The sequence below is a fragment of the Rhinopithecus bieti genome, unplaced genomic scaffold (genome assembly GCF_001698545.2).
Source record: "Rhinopithecus bieti isolate Rb0 unplaced genomic scaffold, ASM169854v2 scaffold_13262, whole genome shotgun sequence".
Lineage (NCBI taxonomy): Eukaryota > Metazoa > Chordata > Mammalia > Primates > Cercopithecidae > Rhinopithecus > Rhinopithecus bieti.
Genome location: NW_016808004.1, coordinates 272,387 through 293,018, shown reverse-complemented (window position 1 = coordinate 293,018; position 20,632 = coordinate 272,387). Strand labels below are relative to the sequence as shown.

General features: G+C 45.5%; 1 protein-coding gene across 8 annotated transcripts in view; it reads left to right on the top strand.

Annotated features, from left to right (window-relative positions):
- The window catches only part of PLXNA4 (plexin A4), a 523,648-nt gene that overhangs the window by 347,099 nt on the left and 155,917 nt on the right, over nt 1-20,632 (top strand). For 7 of the 8 annotated variants that reach the window (XR_001887846.1, XM_017885083.1, XM_017885085.1 and 4 more), the window contains one exon: nt 1,313-1,444. Coding sequence is in view for 7 of the 8 variants with exons in the window: in XM_017885083.1 (XP_017740572.1) it covers nt 1,313-1,444 (132 nt within the window). In the remaining variant the exon portion in view is untranslated. Of the gene's footprint in view, nt 1-1,312; nt 1,445-2,765; nt 2,813-20,632 lie in introns of those variants that run through there. The other variant, XM_017885091.1, reaches the window with a different exon arrangement.

The following is a 20,632-nucleotide window of genomic DNA, read 5'->3' as shown; positions in this document are numbered from 1 at the left end:
TTAAAAGGAAATTTTAAAAATCAGAGTCCAGAACAAACCTAAAATCAAGCAAATAAACCACAAAATAACCTGATATTAGAGTTCATGGACTCAAGAGAAATGAAAGGTGGGAGCCTTCTGGGGGACCTGGTGTGGTCAGTTGTCATTAATGTGGTGTTCTTTCTGTAATTTAGTTCCTCAGAATGCCTCTTTTATTCTCCTTGATCTTGTGAGAGGTTAAAATTACACATTAAAATTAAAATAAGAGTGCCTAATGGGAATATTTGGAATATATTCTTTTTCCTTAGCTTTATTGTTGAAATCTCTAAAATTACACTATGTGTATCTTACAGTCCTGTGTGTGGCAGGGAAGTGTGGTGATGCCCTAGCTCTCGCCTAACCACACTCTCAATAGTATTTGTTCCTGATTTATGGGAGTGGTGTTATTAGCACTCACTGTGCAGTGGTCATGTTGGGTCTATGCATTCAAACACAGGATGGTTCCAGAGACCTTGGCCAACATCCAGAGGCCAGACGAGCATCATGTAGGGTTGTAAAGCTCATGTCTTTTCTAGGTTAGTGGGCAGAAGTCTTCTTTCCATTGTCTCTAAGCTGTCCCAGCATTTCTAGGAAGAACTTGTGGATGGCCGGGGAAGATCTACTCAGCTGAGTGTTTGCAGAAGGTTGTGGATGACTCATGCCTGAAGCACATTTTCCTGTAATTCCCTCATCCCCTTCCGTGGGGACGTGAACAAAATCTCTAGAAGGTTTCAGGACCTAATGTTATAAGTATAAGCCACTATTTCAATGCCAAAAAGAGACCCTTAGTGTGAAACCTTTGGGGTTGGCCCCCTGCCTAGTTCCCCTTCAAGGTACAGCAATGACATCTGGGTAGCAGTTCCCTTCCTTACACTGACATGTTTTTCTGCTAACAAATGCAGCAAATAATATCGCCTTTCCAATGCAGGGTGACACTCTGATCTGAGGCAGCTTCAATTACATGTTGTTCCTCCAAGCCTCAGAGCCTCATCTTTTTCTCCGAAGACCGGCAAGAAAGGCATCAAATGCTTGAGCCTGAGGCAGAGGGAACCAGGGAGATCAAGACTGGATTCTTGGTGAAGCCCAGCTTGGTCCCCAGCTTCCCTCTCTGCCACTCCCATCCTGTGGCCCTTGGTGAGCTTATGTCACTACACTCCTTGGCTTTAGCCTGTGAGCACTGTAGAGACAGAACTCATGCCCTCTCCCTCGGCTGTTGACAGGTTCTCTGGCTGAAGTTTGACTGAGGGCAGGGCAGGATCTGAACTCACATTGACTCTCCTCCTCTTCTCCACAGATCCGGGTGGATGGACCCAGGGGCAATGCTCTCCAGTATGAGACGGTGCAGGTGGTGGATCCTGGCCCAGTCCTCCGGGATATGGCCTTCTCCAAGGACCACGAGCAACTCTACATCATGTCAGAGAGGCAGGTAAGGCTCTTTGGGCTCTGCTAGATGTTTGTCTTACAGCTAAATACTAGCCTGTGGCTCAGTACAAACCTTAGGAGGCCAGCTGCAGAGAGGTGATTTGATTTATTTGGCGCAGTGTGTATCTTTTCAGTTTTGCTGCCTGGGGACTGAGGCTTGGTGTTCTGAAACAGGAAAGAAATGTTTAAAATATCAAAATATTGGAGACTCTAGAACAAATCCACTAACTTCAAAATCATGGTTCAGGGCCAACATTTGCTTCCTTTTGAAGAAATATCATACAGATGTCCAAATTGTGGGTCCAGATTTCCCTATACAAAATGTGATCTCATACCAAAGTCACCTTCCTGGCCCCCAGAAGCCTGTGGGAGGCAAGGATTTATTGCCAGAAGAGCCTAGTTAAGGGAACACCATGGTCAGGACCCAGAAAACAGAGTCTGTGTGGTGAGATACGATGAGGTAGGGCACGGCCTGAACTTTTGTGTGTACATACAACTCTTTGTAGAAACTCCAGCAAGTGCCACGGAGCCTGCCTGAGACGAACAGATATGGTGCAGGTTTACTGATGCTGAGTAGGAAGTAGAAAACCTGGGCTTGGTTCTCAAACTGAGCTGAGAAGGAAGTAAGTTTTTATGGAGTCCCTGAGCTCAGGCCAGGAGCCATATATCTGCAGCAGGCAAAGGAAGGGGTTTCACCTTGGACATCCATGTATTTAAGGGTATTTCCTGGAGTCCTCTAATTCACTGCCTGGAGTGGTCCACCCCACAACACACAGCCCACCCCAAGTGTGGTGCAGCACCACCGTACCTCTGCCCTGTGGCCTCTGTGGAGGATGGGTCGTTCCCTGGAGCTGTCCCTCCAGCCCATGAATATGTATGTGTTAGCTCTGAGTGGCAGCAGCAACCATGAGGGGCGGATCTCTCCTCTTTTTCATCCTCGTCAGCGTGGCCTGAACTCTCTGGAGGACCCTGCTAACAGAGTCTGGATTGTTCTGCCTGGGCCCTCTCGGCATTGTGGGGGAGATGAATTCCACATTATGCCACCCACGGGGCTTGTGCATTATGCCTTAGCAGTCACAGGAGCTCTGCCCTCCCCAAGAGCTCGATGACATCTTCTCTTGGTGTCGGACTCCCCGTTCTCCCAACTTTAGCCACACTGGGATCCATTGTGCCCTGGTTGAGGCTGCCACGGCTTGGGAATGGTCTCATTCCCAAGGTGGGGTGGAAAGTGGAGTATTTTTTCCTGGGAGGAGAGACTACCAAGATGGAGCCTGCAGCTGGGCACAAGGCTTCCCATTTGTCTACATTCCTTGCTTTTATAACAGCTTCCAAACTCCCCACTCCCAGCCCACCTCTGAGGCCCTAGGAGCTGAGGGAAAGCAGCTTTCCTTGGTGGCATGAATCGTCTGGAGAAGATCTTCACAAGGCATTGAATATTCAGGATTTCTTGCCTGATCTGAAAGCCAGCATTTCTGAACCTGGGACTTAAAACATAAGAGGACTTTCAAAGATGGAAAATATAAACGGAGCCAGGTGCAGTGTCTTGCACCTATAATCCCAGCTGCTTGGGAGGCCGAGGCAGGAAGATTGCTGGAAGGCCAGGAGTTCAAGGCCAGCCTAGGCAATATAGCAAGACTTCGTCTCTAAAACAATAAAGAGAAATTAAAAAAAAACCATAAGCTGATAATACGAGTTATCAGCCCCCTCTGAGAACTGAGTCAGGATTCTGAGCATTACTCCTTCCCTGGGGGGGTCCTTCTGAATCCTTGTTCACCTCCTTGTCCTCAGCTAGTTCCCCTTGGATGGGTAATGTGGTCAGTACCCATTCAGGCTTGGCAATGAGGCACCCTGAGAGCTCCATATTATGGGCACATTGGAAAGGAAGGCAGGAATGAATAGAGCCAGGGCATTCATCCATTCCAGGGCTGCTCCACACAGATGGGGAGACTGGCCTGCCACCCAAATGACCATTTCAAAGCCCTAACACCTGGGCCGACAGTGGTCTCCACTGGACTTGTGGATTCTTGGTGGAGATTTGTAGAACAGTGCAATGATTAAGTCCACAGGTGTTGCCATTGGAATGACTGAGCATGCATCTTAAATCTCATTTACTAAATGTAGTCTCTGATAAGTTCCTAACCTCCTTAAGATTCAGCATTCTTTACTGTCCTATGTAGGTGACAATAATATCAGATAGTTTTGTTCCAAGAATTGAATGAGATATGCATATAATAAACTTAGAACTATGGCTGGCACAGAGTAAGTGCTTGTTAAATGGAGACACTCTTGTTTTTAGGACTCTGTGACAGGAGTTTCCAGACACTCACTGTGCTTACAGTCAGGCAAGGACTGGTATTGAGATTCTAGATGGTCCATCTGGGTTGGAGCACAGCAGCCCAGGTGAGGCCAAGGTAGGCAGGGAGCAAAAATCCAGTCCCAGGGGAGAGCCCATGAGGAACCCAGGCCTGCTTGACAGACTGGGCACGTGGAATAGAGCTCAGGGCCAAGCAGCTTGGTGAATATACCTAGGTATTTTCCAGACCCAGGGCATCAGGACTAATTCTAGCCTCCTTCAGGTAGTGGGTCTCCCTCAGCCATGATGGATCAGAACACTTTGCACACCGTGTCTGCAGGCTAAGGGCATAGCTTGGCCATGATGTCAGCGCGGCCTGGAAAGCACTTTCCTTTCTTATCTGACTAATTTTTCCTTGTCCTTCAAAACTTAGCTTGACTGTCACATTCTTCATTGGGTTATTCCTGGCCTGCAGTTAGACAAGTCTGTAGTAGCCCTTGTCAGACCAGGCTGTGATGATGACTTCCTTGTCTCTGTTGCCACCAGCAGCTTGAGAGCATCCCATGCCTTGCCAGCCTAAATCTCATGTAATAGGCCCCTCATAATTTTTTAATGAATGAGTCCCCAGTGCCTTCATTGAACCAGAATTGATAGAGAAAGGTGCCAACACAAATAACCTATTGCTTCAGTTAATTTCAAAGCTCAAACTTAAGTAACTGAAAGACTAACTGAAGCCTGATCTTACTCTCTGCCACAGAGAGTAAGGGTGGGATTGAACCCACTCCCTGCTTCCCAGGTTGTCTGTGATGAGCACAAACAAACCAGCCTGATCTTACTCTCTGCCACAGAGAGTAAGACGGAAAGAGAGAAGTTCAGATAAAGGAAGCACCTCCTGTGTGTCAGTAATCTATCACTCATATTCATTGGCTAGGGCTGCCATAACAAAATAGCACAGACTGGGGAGCTTAAACAACAGAAATTTGTTTTCTCCCAGCTTTGGATGTTGGAAGTCCAGGATCACAGTGTCAGCAGGGCTGTTTTTTCTGAGGCCTGTCTCCCTGGCTTGCAGATGGCTACCTTCTCACTATGTCCTCACATGGCCTTTCCTCTGGGAGCAAAGCCCTGGTGTTTCTCTGTGTGTCCTACTCACCTCTTCTTCTAAGAGCACCAGTCAGATTGGATTAGGGCCTCTTTCTATCAGCCTTATTGTAACATAAACACCTTGATATGGTTTTACTGTGTGCCACCCAAATCTCATCTTGAATTGTAGCTCCCATAATTACCTTGTGTCATGGGAGGGACCCTGTGGGTGGTAATTGAATCATGCAGGCAGGTCTTTCCCATGCTGCTCTCATGACAGTGAATACGTTCCATGAGGTCAGATGGTTTTCTAAGGGGAGTTCCCCTGCACATGCTCTCTTGCCTGCTGCCATGTAAGACATGGCTTTGCTCCTCATTTGCCTTCCACCATGATTGTGAGGCCTCCCCAGCCATGTGGAACTGTGAGTCCATTAAACCTTTCTCCTTTATAGATCACCCAGTCTCAGGTATATTTTTATTAGCAGAGTGAGAACGGACTGATACACACCTTTTTGAAGAACCCATCTCCGAATACAGCCATATGCTGAAGTGCTGAAGGTTAGGGCTTCAATGTGTGAGTTTTGGGGAGAAACAATTTAGCCCGTTACGTCACTGTCATGACTTTTGCCCTGTCCTATTATTTTACATTATGTTTTTGTTTTAACTTATGGTTTCAACTTGGATACCTACTTTAACTGTCTCTTAAATAGTATTATTATGGATCTAACACGTCAGTCATATATAATATGACTAATGTACTTACAAATCAAACAGAACTATTAAAATTATTAAAACTCCGTGTCTGCATCCACACAAAATCTATCTGTGTGTTGCTTTGGGAACCACTGATATATTGGCTGTAGCTTGGGTTTTGATGTCTGAAGACCTAGATTCAAGACCCAGACCTATCCTCCACTGGCTGATGACCCTGGACAAGTCAATCAGCTTCTTTGAGTCTCACTTTTCTCATCTGTAAAATGAAGATAATCATGATAATCTTCTTCTATCAAAGAGCTCAAATAACACAAGAAACACATCTAGTAACTTTCAGATCGTTATTTTTTTTTTTCTTCACGTGAAGTGAAGACCTAAATATTCCTGAAAGATGTGAGTTAACAACATTACATACCAATGAGTTAGTCCAGGGGTCAACAGACTTTTTCTCTAAGGGGTCAGATAGTGAATAGTGTAGGGTTTGTTGACCATATGGTTTCTGTTGCCATTATTCAACTTTGCTGTTGTAACACAAAAGCAGCCATAGATAACATCTAAACAAATGGGGACGACTATCTGCCAATAAAACTTTGTTCACAAAAACAGGTGAAGAGCAGTGGTTTTGCAATCTCTGAGTCAGTCCTATAATGAAAATGTGTTAGATGATGACCCTGGCATTGGAGATGGTGGAGTTACTGTGTATAGGTCACTCAAAGAAGTGTGGGGAGAAAATTCCTCAGCCTGTTAGAATGGACCCCAGTGCCACATATCCAACTGCTGCCTGACATCTCCACTTGGACATCTGGTAGATATCTTCACTTAACATGTCTAAAGCCAAATTCCTCATCGACCTTCCCAGCACTCCTCACCTGTAGTCTTCTCTAACTCAGATGATAGGGATGATGGCAGATGATGGCAACTATGCCATTCAAGCTAAAAATCTTAGAGTTATCTTTGATTCCTTTCTTTATCCCTTACCCCACATCCAGTGTGTCAGGAAATTCTACAGACTCTACAAAAATATTTCCAGAATATGGCTATTTCTCACCACTTCATTGTTACCTACCTGGATTGAACCCCCATGGTCTCTTGCCTGAATATTTGCAATAGCCCTCCAGCTATTCTCTCTGTTTCCACCTTTGTCTTTCCAGTCTTTTCTCCATGCAGCAGTTAATCTTCAAAAGTTTGAGTTAGATAGTGTCATTCCTCTGTTCAAATCCTTTCAATGGCCAAAGTGCCTGTGAAGACCCACCAGGCCTTATATGCTCTGTCCTCATGAGATGTCCAAGCTCATCACCTGCCACTCTCCCACCTCCCCTACTCTGCAGGGCCAGGGTGGGAGAAAGTGCCCTGGACACAGAGATGTCCTCTGTGATGCTTCTGCAATATGGCAGGCTCCTGCTTCAGAATCTTTGTCCTGGTTGTTCCTCTTTGCCTGGAATTCTCTGCAGGTATCTGCCTCCCCTGAGTACTACAGGTAAAACACTAGATTGCTTTCCACCCACACTCATAAACTCCCAATCTCCTCTCCTGGGTCTGTTTTTATCCATCGCACTTAGTCTCTTCTTATTTGCTATATGATTCTTATAATTGTTCTGTATTATATGTCTTCCTCATTTAAAATGTAAACTCCATGAGAATATAAATTTTGTTTTTTAGTCTTTTTAGTTTACTTGTGTATCACAGACCCCCGGAACAGCACTGACACCTAATAAATACTCAATACACATTTGTTGAATGAGTGACTGAATGGATCTGGGCTCAAGAGAGCTGTGGTTTCAATTCTGCTGCTCTGGCTGCTCCTATAACTGAAGACTAAAATCTACCATGAAACATACTAGCATCTGTATTCCCAGATCTTAGTGGAAGAGTGTCCTAACATATGGTAGGGTGGCAATCTGGATGATAATCCAAGAGGTTTATATTGGATTGAAGGACACATTTTCTAACAGGGATCACTGTATAAAAAAGCGGTGGTAGAAAATGGTGTGCTTTATGCTGTCCATTCTTACATACCAGCCTCTTTCTTCTCTGATCTTTTTGGGATCTGCAGCAGGGCAGTGGCCTAAAGGACCTTTTGGTCCTGGTGTTGTGTTCAATACAATGATAGGTGATATGGCTTGGCTGTGTCCCCACCCAAATCTCATCTTGAATTGTAGCTCCCATAATTCCCAAGTGTTGTGGGAGGGGCCTGGTGAAAGGTAATTGAATCATGGGGGTGGTTTCCCCCTTCCTGTTCTCATGTAGTAAATAAATCTCACAAGATCTGATGGTTTTATATTTGCTTGGCTCTCATTCTGTCTTGCCTGTCGCCATATAAGATATGCCTTTCCCCTTCTGCCATGATTGTGACATCTCCCCAGCCACATGGAAATCTGAGTTCATTAAACCTCTTTTTCTTTATAAATTACCCAGTCTCAGGTATGTTTTTATCAGCAGCGTGAAAACGGGCTAATACAACAGGTAAAGAGAGAGCAGAGATGAGCAACTGAATCAGGAGGCTTGTGATTGCTTTCCAAGTTAACAGAATGGGTGTTCATGGACCCCTCCTACCATCAGGGGCATCTCATCACTCTCAGCGTAAGGCCCAAGCTCCTGGCATGGCCCTCAGACCCATCCTGTGGCTCCTCTCCACCTCTGCAAGCTCATTTTGTGGCCCTGGCCCCTGGCTCTCTGTGCACCAGCAAACAGGCCTCCATCTGTCCCTGAGCCTAGCTCCTTCCTGCTGCAGAACTTGCATGCTCACTGTTTCCTCTGCTGTGACAACTCTCTGGCTTTTCCTGTGGCTGGTTCCTCCTCATGCCTGTGGTTTTTGCTCAAATATTGTGTCCTCAGAGAGGTCTCCACTGGCCACCCTACATAAATGTCCCTCATCCTGGCATCTTGACTTCTTCCTATTAAGTCTTTTTGTTTACTCACTTCTGCTGCCCACCACAGTATGAAAATTACCTGTTTATTTCCCACTTATATGCATTAGCATATAAGTTCCTGGGGAGCAGGGACCTTGTCTCTCTTGTGTCTAGCAGGTAGAGGAAGACCTCATCCAGAGAAGGGGCCGGGTATATTCTTGTAGAGTTGATATGAGTGAATGAGCTTTGGACTTCATCTCTTTTTGATGAAGAGCAACTTTTCTTTGAAAGCACTCTGATTTTGGTGAGGCTGGGACCTCCTGCCTGGAGATGATGCCTAAAGACTTAAATAGAGATAGCAGGATTCTGAGTTTTGTTAAGAACCAGATAACTGTGATTCAGTCAGCAACCCAGCAAGCTCTAGGGTGTTACCTCTGTCCCTGAGGAATGTTCCTCTTTATCATTTGGTGGGCAGCAGCTGCTCTCTCTTCTAAACACTCCTTCATCCCTTCTTGTCCCTAGTTTCTTTGTGGATGGAGATGCTGGTCTCTGCCACCTCCAGCCTCCCTCTGATTTATATGATACCACACTGGGGGACACAGAGTGCAGAAAAAAGGCATTTGACAGTCAGGGGAAATATTTCACATCATATTTTAGTAGTTGTGAAATAGTTAATGAATCCATAGTTAAAGAAGTATCCGGAGAGATCAACTAACTTTGACTCCCCACTGCTGTTTGAAACTCTCCTTGGGGCCGAGTGTGGTGGCTCAGGCCTGCAATCCCAGCACTTTGGGAGGCCGAGGCGGGCAGGTCATCTGAGGTTAGGAGTTTGAGACGAGCCTGGCCAACATGGTGAAACCCATCTCTACTAAAGATACAAAAAATCAGCTGAGCCTGGTGGCACGCACCTGTAATCCCAACAACTTGGGAGGATGAGGCAGAAGAACCACTCCAACCTGGGAGGCGGAGGTTTCAGTGAGCTCAGATCACGCCACCGCACTCCAGCCTGTGTGACCTAGTGAGACTCTGACTCAAAAAATAAATAAATAAATAAACAAACTCTCCTTGGGTTACAGTGTTCCTCATTCCATATGCTGAAAGAGGCCAGCTCTTGGCATGTGGTAGGATGAATGGATGGTAAAGAGGATGAATGAATGGCCAGCTCTTGACAGGCAGGGTAAGGATTATATGACTAATGGAGGTAGAGAATGGAGTGTGTGTGTGTGTGTGTCTCTGTGTGTGTGTACATATGTGCATATCTCTGCACACAAATGCTACACATTTTCTGGCTCTGTCACCCATTCCCTCAGCACCTCTTTCATTCAATATTCAACAAATGTTTACGGAGCACCTGCTCTGAGCCAAGCATTCTTCTAGGTTACCAGGAATTCCATGGGGAGCAATACAGTCAAAGTCCTTATCCTTATAGGCCTTACATTCTGGGCAGAGAGAGAGCTAGTGAATGAGAGAATGAGGGAATGAATGAATGGCTTAGATCAGGTAATAGTGAACAGAGTGAAAAATTAAACCAACTCAGGTGGAATAAGGTGATGTCCAGAAGAGTGGTGGTGAGTGCTCTTTTAAAGACAGTTGTCAGGGAAATTCTCCAAGGAGGGAACTTTTGAGCAAAAAGCAGAAGAGAGTGAAGTGGTGCGAGGGGACTGTCTGGGGAGAAGTGGTCTAGGTGGAGGGAACAGCAAGCACAGAGGCCAGAGACGGGCAGGTGACTTGTGTTTTTGAGGACACCGGACGGGCTGCCAGGAGGGGAGAAAGGGCAAAGTGGTGAGTGAGGCAGCTGAAGACAGAGGCCAGCTCAGGTCACTCCAGCCTCCATGTGCACCTGTGAAATGGGGATTTAGTAAACAGTATTGATCTCCTGGAGTGAGCGAGGATTCAATGAGATATTCCAGGTAAAAGAGCTTAGGTCAGAAAGGACATTCAGCAAACGTTAGCTATTAGATTATTTGCAAATTACATAGTTCTGCAGGCTGGATATGGTTTCTCTTATCACGGATGCGTGGATCCCTCTGTGAGCTCGTGCAGCAAGTGCTGTGTTGTGTGTACACTTCTGCTTGGAGTGTGTATGAGTGTGCACTGTGAAGTGTCAGTGTCATTTTGTCATGATTTAACTGTCTCTTTCAGAGCCATGTTACATTTCTCTCTCTTTTCTTCTGCATGATTCTGAATCTTTCTCTGCTGTGTGTGCACATGCACACCCACCCCTTCCCCTGTGTCCCTGTCTGTGTGTCTCTGTTAGCCTCCTTCTTGCTTTGTGTGTGCATGCCTGTATATGAGTGTGGTGTGTATTTACTAAAATTCCAGTAACCCCGAGGGAATGTCTATACACACTGAAACCAATGTGATAAAAACCTGCCAAGCCAATGGGAGGGAGGTGAGAGGAAATGTCAGTGAGGCAGATAAATGAGAAGATGAGGTGGCAAAGCTGGGACCGTCCTTGTTCTTGGGTGCCCTGGAGTGACCTCCACCAGGGGAGAAGCAGCTGTCCCCCAGACAAGGCGAGTATCTTCTTTGATAGGCCCAGAGGAAGTGGCAGATTTCTCAGTGAATTTCAATGTCGCTGCCTCTCCACATACCAGCCCTTGCCTGCCTGGAAGCCAGAAGCCTCAAACACACATTTCTGCTTTGGGGATCTGTTTCAGCCATGTTTGGACCAAAGCCATCTTTTATGATGTCCTTTGTTTTACTGACTCCTCTTCACAGTGGATCTGCTTCCAGGTGCTGGGGGACTCTTGCAGCCTGTCCTTCTGAGCTGCTGGTGCTCAAGTCCTTGCTATAAAGCAGGATGCGGATCCTGTGGGGTCTGAGGAGGTGGGCCTGGAGGTGAGTCCCCTGCCCATAGGCATTGCCCAGGATGGCAGCCTTGCCTGGCTCCTTCCAGCATAAACCAGTAGTGAAGTGGCGAGGGCCACCTTGCTTTATAGCATATTACTCAGGCCTGATTCATTCATTCGTTCAGGAAACACAGACCAACCTGGGCAACATAGAGAGACACTGTCTCTAATTTTTTTTTTTTTTAATTAGCTGGACACTGTGGCTCATACCTGTATTCCCAGCACTTTGAGAGGCCAAGGTAGAAGGATTTATTGAGGGCAGGAGTTTGAGACCAGCCCGGGCAACATGTCAAAACCCCATCTCTACAAAAAATTTGAAAATTAGCCAGATGTGGTGGTGTCCACCTGTAGTCCCAGCTACTCAGGAGGTTGAGGCAGGGGGATCACTTGAGCCTAGGAGGTTGAGGCTGCAGTGAGCCATGGTCACGCCACTGCACTCCAGCCTGGGCAACAGAGGGAGATGGCTTCTCTAAAAATACAAATAAATAAAAATAAAGTTTTTTTCAAAACAAACATTCTTTAAGCTCCCTCCTACTATGTGCCAAGTACCAGTCAAGGCATTGGGAATACAACCATGAAGAAACAGTGACATATCCCTATGATTTTAGCAAAAGGAAGCAGCGAAGAAGGAACCAACCTAAGAAATAATCAGAGACTATTTATGGTGATAAACACTCCAGGAAAAGGAAATCAAGTGGATTAAGTAGAGTCAGGATCCTTGTGGGGGCAAAAGGGTTGCATTTTCAAATAGAGAGGTCAGATGGGCATACAAGAGGAGAAGGGGAGGCCTGTCCATGTTGTCCTGTCCCTTTCCTTCTTCTATTTATTTGCAAGTTCTTTGTTTGGGGTTGTGAAATTGAAAGATGGTGAAGCTAGCCTCTCTGGAGGGTAGAAGTGAGAGGAGGCATCGTGATTGTTTTTTACCATGCTGTGAGCTTCAGAAGGAGCCATAGTTCAATGGGGAGGTGGTACCATGGTCTAAGAAAGGGTGGCATCGCTTGAGGCTTGGGACCCTGAAGTGGATGGTGCCTCCACCAGGGACCCCCATGTGATGAAGGAGTCATTACTGTTTCTTTGTGCCTCAGTGTCCATCCCTGTCTCCACCCTGCCTCCCAGGATGTTCTGAGGGAGGTGACGTGAAGTCTAGCAGTCTGGGAGGTCTATAGACATTGATTTGGTAGAAGATGCTGTTGTGAAGATACTGTCTCCAGCCAAAGGTGCTGGGCTCCTGCGAAAATAATTCCTATTCTCAACACTGGGTCTGTGGGCATGTCTCACGTGAGGTGCACTGGATGGTGATGCAGCCGTCTCTCTGCCATCCTGTCTGCCCCTGCAGGGGCCAAGCTGTACACTCCAGTTAGTGTTTGGATGGCTGACACGGTGACAAGACCATGTGGACGTTTGCTCCTGGCACCCAGGCTGGCCTGTGTCTGATAGCTCCTGTGAGAGCGAAGTTGAAGCACAGGGCTGAGGAATGAGTGACAGGAAATGGAGCCACCTCAGACGTTCACAAAAACAGAAAAGCTGTCTCAGTGTTTTACCCAATTTCACTCAGGTGAGAGCCTTCCCATTTGTCTGGAACAGCTTCTGAAGGTTCCAGAATGTCATTATTGAGATAGTCCCACTTTCCACTTCATTCTTGGTCAAGGTACAGGATGTCTCCATTTTACCGCAGCAGAAATGGAGGAACCAGAGGGGAAGTGACTTCCCTCCCTCATTTCCTACAGTCAGTAGGTGCTGAATTGTCCACTGCACCCTAAAACCTTAGGCCTGGAAAATGCTGCTGGCTTATCTGGTGCAACACACTCCTACTGCACTTTCCTTCTGCGATCAGTGTGGAAACTGAAGCCCAGAGGAGGGAGCAGGTCATCCAGATTCAACAGCAGTTTGGGAGAGGAGCCAAGCTTGAATCCAGGGTTCAGCTCCTTCTGCAATGCCTTCCCCAGCCCCCTCTTCCAATGAGGAACAGGGAGCTCTCTGTGAGAGGAAGAGATACTATTCATCGTCTTGACTTCCCAGTAAAAAGTGATGCACCCCACTCTCAGATGTCGGAACCGGCTGTAGAAGGCAGAAGGACTCTCTGAGGATGGGGGTAATGGAGCAGTGCAGGTGTGATCAGGACTCAGAACCCACCTCGGCCCCATGAAGGACGTCCCTTGGTTTACTTCTCCTTTGTTGTAGCCTGACGCAAGGTGGGACAAGAGCCCCTTTGCAACTTTTAGGGCATCTTGGGGTACATGGAGCCCTGGGCAGCACCAGCCCCACCTCACAGAGGGAGTAGGCAGGGAAGCAGCCCATCACTCCCACTGTTCTTTTTGACAGATGTGTTTCTACATGGTCACTGGTGTAGGCAAAAGTCTCTGACATCTGAATATGATCACCACAGTGGCCTAGCATCTCTCAGACAGACCATGGGGGTGACCAGAAAGCACAAGCATGTGCAGGACGGAGGCCACAGGGGGGTCATTAATAGACCAGAGACTTGGCTTTTCATACCTGTCCTTAGTACTCACCAGCTGTGCCACCTGGAGTCACTCACTCGGGCAGTTCATGCTTTGGTTTCTTATGTAGAAAATGAAAGTGATGATAACTCTCTTTCAGTGCTTTTAGGATTGAAGTTAATATATGTAAAGTGCCTAGCATGTAGTAGGAAGTTGTGGTTGCTGTCATCATTATCATTATTCTTATTACTATTAGAAAATGTATTGTTAATCCTAGCACTTTGGGAGACTGAGGCGGGCAGATTGCCTGAACTCAGGAGTTTGAGACCAGCCTGGACAACATGGTGAAACCCCATCTCTACTGAAAATACAAAAAGTTAGCCAGGCCTTATCATGCGTGCCTGTAGTCTCAGCTACCTGGAAGGCTAAGGCATGAGAATCACTTGAACCCAGGCGGCGGAGGTTGCAGTCAGCCGAGATCATGCCACTTTACTGCAGCTTAGGGGACACAGTGAGACTCTATGTCCAAAAAAAAAAAAAAAAAAAAAAAAAAACCTTGTTAGGGTCAGGGAAGCCTGGACAAACCACTGCTTGGTGGCTAAAGGTCAGTCGAGCTCCAGGCACCAGCTACCCAGGATTCTGTGCTTCCCCCATCTATCTCAAAGCCCCTGGAAAGTACTCAGGCAGACCATCCCTTCGTAGTAAGGAGCACTGCCTTCCAGGGGATGGAGGGCCTGGGAGGCTGCGGTCTCCCACCCTAATCAGAGAGAGCTATGTTGCCTTTGGATTTTTCTCTGTAACTCTGCTTCCACTCCGGGGAAGAAGTCTGAATCCATTTGAGTCCAACCTCATTGGATATATGAAGTTTTCACAGATTGGGCAGCTGAAGAAACTTTTGGTCCCTCATCTTCCAGAACTTCTAGAGGAGAGGGAAAACTGGCTCATTTTCATTCTTTCTGCCCCAGAATAGAGAAGAGCTATGATGTGGAGGTAGAGCAGGGGTGGGTGAGGGAGGATGTGGAGTGGAAGGAAAGCTGAGGAAACCCAAGGGCCAGTGGTTAAGGAAAGCGCTGGCAGCTCTCTAATCCTGAACTCCATTAAGCATCTGTCTCCGGCAGTTGCCCTGACAGTCACAGCACCTTCTCCTAACTTAGCGCCGGTGTCCTGGTACTTTTGGAGCACTCTAAGTGCCAATTTTAAAGACAACCACCTATCATCGTCCACTTAGCAGTACATAAGGAGACTCCACAGGGTGGATAGACAGGACTAGGGCTGCTTCTCTTCCAGCTTCCAGCTCCTCTCCCACCATGTCTGTTTAGTAAGCGCCACTGCATCTGCATGCCCCGCACAGAGCCAGTCCCTGTGCACAATCAGAGAAGGGCCGAGGGAAGGCTCTGTTCTGGAAGCTCTGCAGTGGTAAAGTGAGAGCAAACTCCAGCTTGAAGCGTGTTGAAAAGAGTGTGATCCTACTGTGGAAATTGCTCCAGAAATGCAACTTTCTTGTGGAATTAGGGATCAGGGAAGAAAAAGACATCAGTTTGAAGGGCACATTCTCTTCACGTTTTTGAGTGAGGTCATTACAAGGACTCTGGTCTGGAGGCTGGAGCCTTTGGGGTCTTTCTTAAGACTACCACTGATCCTCACTTGTGGGTGGGGGATGGGCCTTGACCACCTCACCCCTCTCAACAGGCCAGGTATTGGTAGAAGTTGACTCACACCATTCCAACCCACTTCCCTGTTCCCTAGGGATGGTATCCTAATGGAAATGGTTAAATTCCATGAGCACTGATTGACTTGCTTTTGAGTTCTGTGAAAAACAGACCAGAAATGTTGATACTTAAGTAAATTTTACACTCCGTTTGAATATCAATGGGACATTTTCAAAAGTAAATAGATGCACATTAATTTATGCCCTTGTTCAAGATGACTAGTTAGCATTAATGATGTCACATGACTTTATTAAATGCAATATAGGTATAAAAGGGTAAATTACAAATGGCATTTATTTACATATCTCATATGAGTCTTTCAAGTGCATTTCAGATATTACAAGCAGACAATGGAGACATCAATTTGAAACTGACTCAGAGACATATGCGATGGTTTTAAAGATATGCACAATGGCTGAGGGGAGATTATCTGAATACTTATTTAGACAAAGTCCAGAAAAACAATGAAGGGGTGGAGGAATGGGTAGAGAATATATCCTTCTCCAAAAGGATTCCAGCTGATGCCAAAGGCTATCCAGTTACAGGCTGTATGGCTTGAAGGTGGGTCAGGGCTAGAATCACAACTCTGCTGCCAGATTCTGGCACTGCCACTTGGCTTTGGACAAGTTATTTAATCTCCGGGTATTTCAGTTTCTTCATCAGCAAAATGGGAATATCCTAGTGCCCATTGGCTGGGTGGTTACAATGAATAAATAAGAAAGTGCACATAAAATTCTTAGTGCATTGCCTGGCACATAATGACGACTCAGTGAGGGTTAGCTTTCATCTCTATGATTTTCAGTATGCTGGTGACTATTACAAAAATGTCTATGTTTCATTGAAAAGAAGCCACCTATGCCAGGTGTGGTGGCTCACTCCTGTAATCCCAGCACTTTGGGAGGCTGAGGTGGGCAGATCATCTGAGGTCGGGAGTTCAAGACCAGCCTGGCCAACATGATGAAACTCCGTCTCTACTAAAAATTCAAAAATTAGCCAGGCATGGTGGTGTGTGCCTGTAGTCCCAGCTACTTGGGCGGCTGAGGCAGGAGAATTGCTTGAATCTGGGAGGGTAAGGTCTCAGAACAGAAAATAAATAAATAAATCCACCTGTAATATTTTTCTTCCAACATTCATAAACTCACTCCTGTATCCTCTGGGGCATTTTAGGTTTTTTTGGCACCAAGAGTGACAGAGAGCAGACCAGGAGGCCTCCATCGGCCCCACTCCCGGTTGGCTGTGGCCTCATAGTCTGAGTCCGCAGGTTCCAAGGCCCTTTGGGTGTTCTAGTGGACTGAAGTGCCCAACCCCCTTCCTTGAGACATGGCCTTTGGCTAGGGCCACTACTCACACCTGAGATCACCTTCAGTGGGAGAGGAAGGCCCTCTGGAGAAAGTTTTATTCCCTCAAAGCACCTTTTAATCCACAGGCTGGGAGGTAAATGTTCACTTTCATTTAAGTGTGGGGCTCTAAAGAGACAAATGATATTCTTGTGAAGCGTGGCATGTGTAGACCTCCCACTAGTCCTTGCCTTGGTCCGGATTTAAGCATGTTAGTCCAGCATTTCCCAAACTTTATTTCTTAGAACCAAAATTCTGCAGGATTTTTTTTTTTTTAAACAAAAGCTTTCTTTAGTCAAATATGTTTGAGAAGATCTGAGTTGAGCAGATGTATAGATATACAGAGATGTTTAGAGATAGGGTCTCACTCTGCCACCCAGGCTGGAGTACAGTGGTGCCATCATAGCTCACTGTAACCTTGAAGTCGTAAGCCCAAACGATCCTCCCACCTCAGCCTCTGGAGTAGTTGGGACCACAGGTGCCATTTCTCTGTAAGCTAAATTTTTAACAATTTTGTGTAGAGATGAGGTCTTGCTGTCTTGTGCAGACTGGGCTCCATCTGGGCTTAAGTGATCCTCCTGCCTTGACCTCCCACAGCACTGGGATTACAGGCATGAGCCACTGTGCCCAGCCCTTGAGTTAAGTGGATATCTTGACTATAGCATTTTATAGTGCATTTAATATGCTAATGGGTATTATGAATCTCTGAGCGATGAGAGGGATGACAAATGACAAATGTAGGAAGTAGTATCTCCCAAAGTCATTTGGCCACAGAACTCACGTTACCAGGAGTACCTAGAATGATCTGTGCATTGTGGAACCTTCACTGGGAAAGACTTAACTATCTTTTCCCAGCTCTCCTGGTTTCCTCTACCTTTTCCTTGGCCAGTCTCTCTGGCTGTAGGCCTGACCCCAGTTACTCTTTTGTGTGTGTGCTGTTCTGTCGTGAGCACAGGCCGAGTTCTTCTTGGTCTTCATTCTTGCGATTTGGGGAACAGAGGGTTCTCTTCATCAATGAGATTTTCAGGGTTACCCCTTGAAGTCCGGGCAGCTGTTGCCTTTGAGTCTAACTGACGTCTGGCTCGCTCATGCTCACACAAATGCCCAGGATCGTATCTCTCTATCCTAGGTCTGTGGAGCCTTCCTCACCTCTGAGCTTAGTCCATGATCTCAGTCTCTAATTCACTGTTCTTTTCTAAAAGGCACACATTTTATTACTATTATTAAAAGTTTACCTCCTACTGCTGCCAGTTACATAGTTCTCAGTGAGAACTCATGTATCACTTTGCATCTTCTCAGATGTTCTTAATTTAGGAGCCATTGTTTATTGTCAAATATTTATTACTCTGTCTTCCACAATTAAAGTTGAATGCTAACTGGGCATGGTGGCTCATGCCTGTAATCCTAGCACTCTGGGAGTCCGAGGCCGGTGAATTGCTTGAACCCAAGAGTTCAAGGCCAGCCTGGGCAATGTGGCGAAACCCCGTCTCTACAAAAATTAGCTGGGTGTGGCGGTGAGCGCCTATAGGTCCCAGCTACTTGGGGGGCTGAGGTGGGAGGGTCACTTGAGCCCAGGAGATTGAGCCTGCAGTGAGCTGTGATGGTGCCACTGCACTCCAGTCTGGGTGACAGAGCAAAACCCTTTTCAAAAAATAAATAAAATAAAGTTGAATGCTGATGACCCAATATCCCCAACTTCACAATAATCTAGGGGAAGCTATTTATTTAGTGTTTTGTTCCAGAATATCAGAGACCAAACTCTAAAACACTGAGCTCCCTTTTGCCTCTTTAGTGTTATGCATTTTGATGCCAAGGGCTGCTAAGAAGGAACACTCTCCAATGATGCAAGGGGGAAACTGTTAGAACTATTGCTTTTTTTTTTTTTTTTTCTGAGACAAGGTCTGGCCCTATCACCCAGGCTGGAGTGCAGTGGTACAATCGTGGCTCACTGCAACTTCTGTCTCCCAGGTTCAAGCCATCCTTCACCTCAGCCACCCTAGTAGCTGAGACTACATGTGTGCATCAGGGCATACAGGGTAGTCTCAAGGCATCACCACACCCAACTAATTTTTGTATTTTTTGTAGTGATGGGGTTTCTCCATGTTGCCCAGGCTGGCCTCAAACTCATGAACTCAAGCAATCCACCTGCCTTGGTCTCCCAAAGTGCTGGGATTGCAGGCGTGAGCCATTGCACCTGGCCTATAACTTTAAAAAAAAATTTTATTTAAAAGAAGAAATCTGGTTTTACTTGTGTTCAATATAGAGTTGATGCTAGCTAGTGTCTGCCTCCCTTGCTCTATGCATCAGTCATTCGTGCATTAGAGAGGCACAGGAACCCTACATCTTGGGGGGCTTGACACTGGCATCCTCGCTGGCTGAGTCAGTTTCAACATGCTACAACAAATTTGCAATTTATGTGTGACAGATATTATCAATGTTATAAAAACAATCCTTTAAATAAAATCTTTGTAATACTTTGCAATGATGTACAAGTGACCATGGAAATTTTTTGTGCAGCACAGAGGTCTGCTGCTTACGGAAACATAATAATTAATCATTTTTCTTTTAAAAGAACCAAAATGTTCCACATTTGCTGATCTTTTCACTTCTGACAAGCAGCTGTCAGAGTATGCCACTTTGCTGGTAACTTTGAAAAAATAAACACATAATCTTTCCCTCCAATATAAAGGTAATACATTCAAAATGGGTAAGAAAGTAAGTACTTTCAGAAGGATTTATGGCATGGGGAGATCATTTGGGGAGAAAAGAAAAATGTTTGGAAATATTTTCATCATTATGTGAGTTTGTTGCCGATAATGAGTAAATGTGACACCTTAAAAATTCATATCTTAAAACTTTTAAAACTTGGAAACAGAATCTCCTACCTGCTTAAAAATCTTCCAAATGAAGAGTTTCAGAGAATTTTGACCCCTTTGTTTAAAAAGGATAAAAATTCAGCGTCCTCCAATTAGTTGAAAGAGCTGATTGACATCAGAGAAGATGGAAATCTAGTAGCTGAATTTCAACAACAGTTCTTCACATAATTGGTGCATGAGACTGAAAAAGAAAACTATCTTGATTTATTCAGCATAGCCAACAACGCACTTTTCTGCATCTCTGCATCTATGTGAGGTGTCCTTTTCAGTTATGACAGCCATTAAAACAAAGTATGGAAATAAATTGAACCTTAGACCTTAGAGCCTTGTATCACTAAGTGCTAAACGAATGTGTTAAACAATAATAAAACCAATTCCAGCACATCACTCTTACCATTATAATAATTTTCTTGGTGATAGTAAAATGTTTTGTATCACTCCTTTATAAAATCAAATACAAATTGAGATGCTATTTTATCTTTACCTCACTTCACTTCCTAATTTTTTAAAGGTTTGATAGTGCTATGATGCTAATGAGCAGAGCATATATATTGTTTGTAAATAAATACATGTGCATTGTAGATGCATGCTCAAAGAATTTTTTTACTATGAAGTGTGCAGTCAAAATCAGTTAGAGACCTCTGGCTATTGGAGTATATAAACTTGCAGCTTCTTTATAAATTAACTTTACCTCAATCTCTGAATTTCACTTTTCTGTTACCTTATAAAACAATCTCTTTTGTACCAAGAGTTGGTTGTGTAGACTCAGCTCAAAGTCCATAGAACCCACGGTGCAAAAGAGTGGGTAGAGTGGGTGTGGTCAGTTTGTATTCCTTGGTAATTTACCCAATGCCTTCTAGACTTTTCTGTTCTTTTCCTGAGGAACAGATGGAAGATTCTCTCTGAGAGTCACTATAGGAATTTGAGATGGTGCTGACAGATATGAAATCCCCAGACAGGCAGAGAGCATTATCAAGGCTATGGCCATTAATGCTGGCAGGGAAGATTCTTGTATAAATGTGGCCAGAATGACTGTGGAGC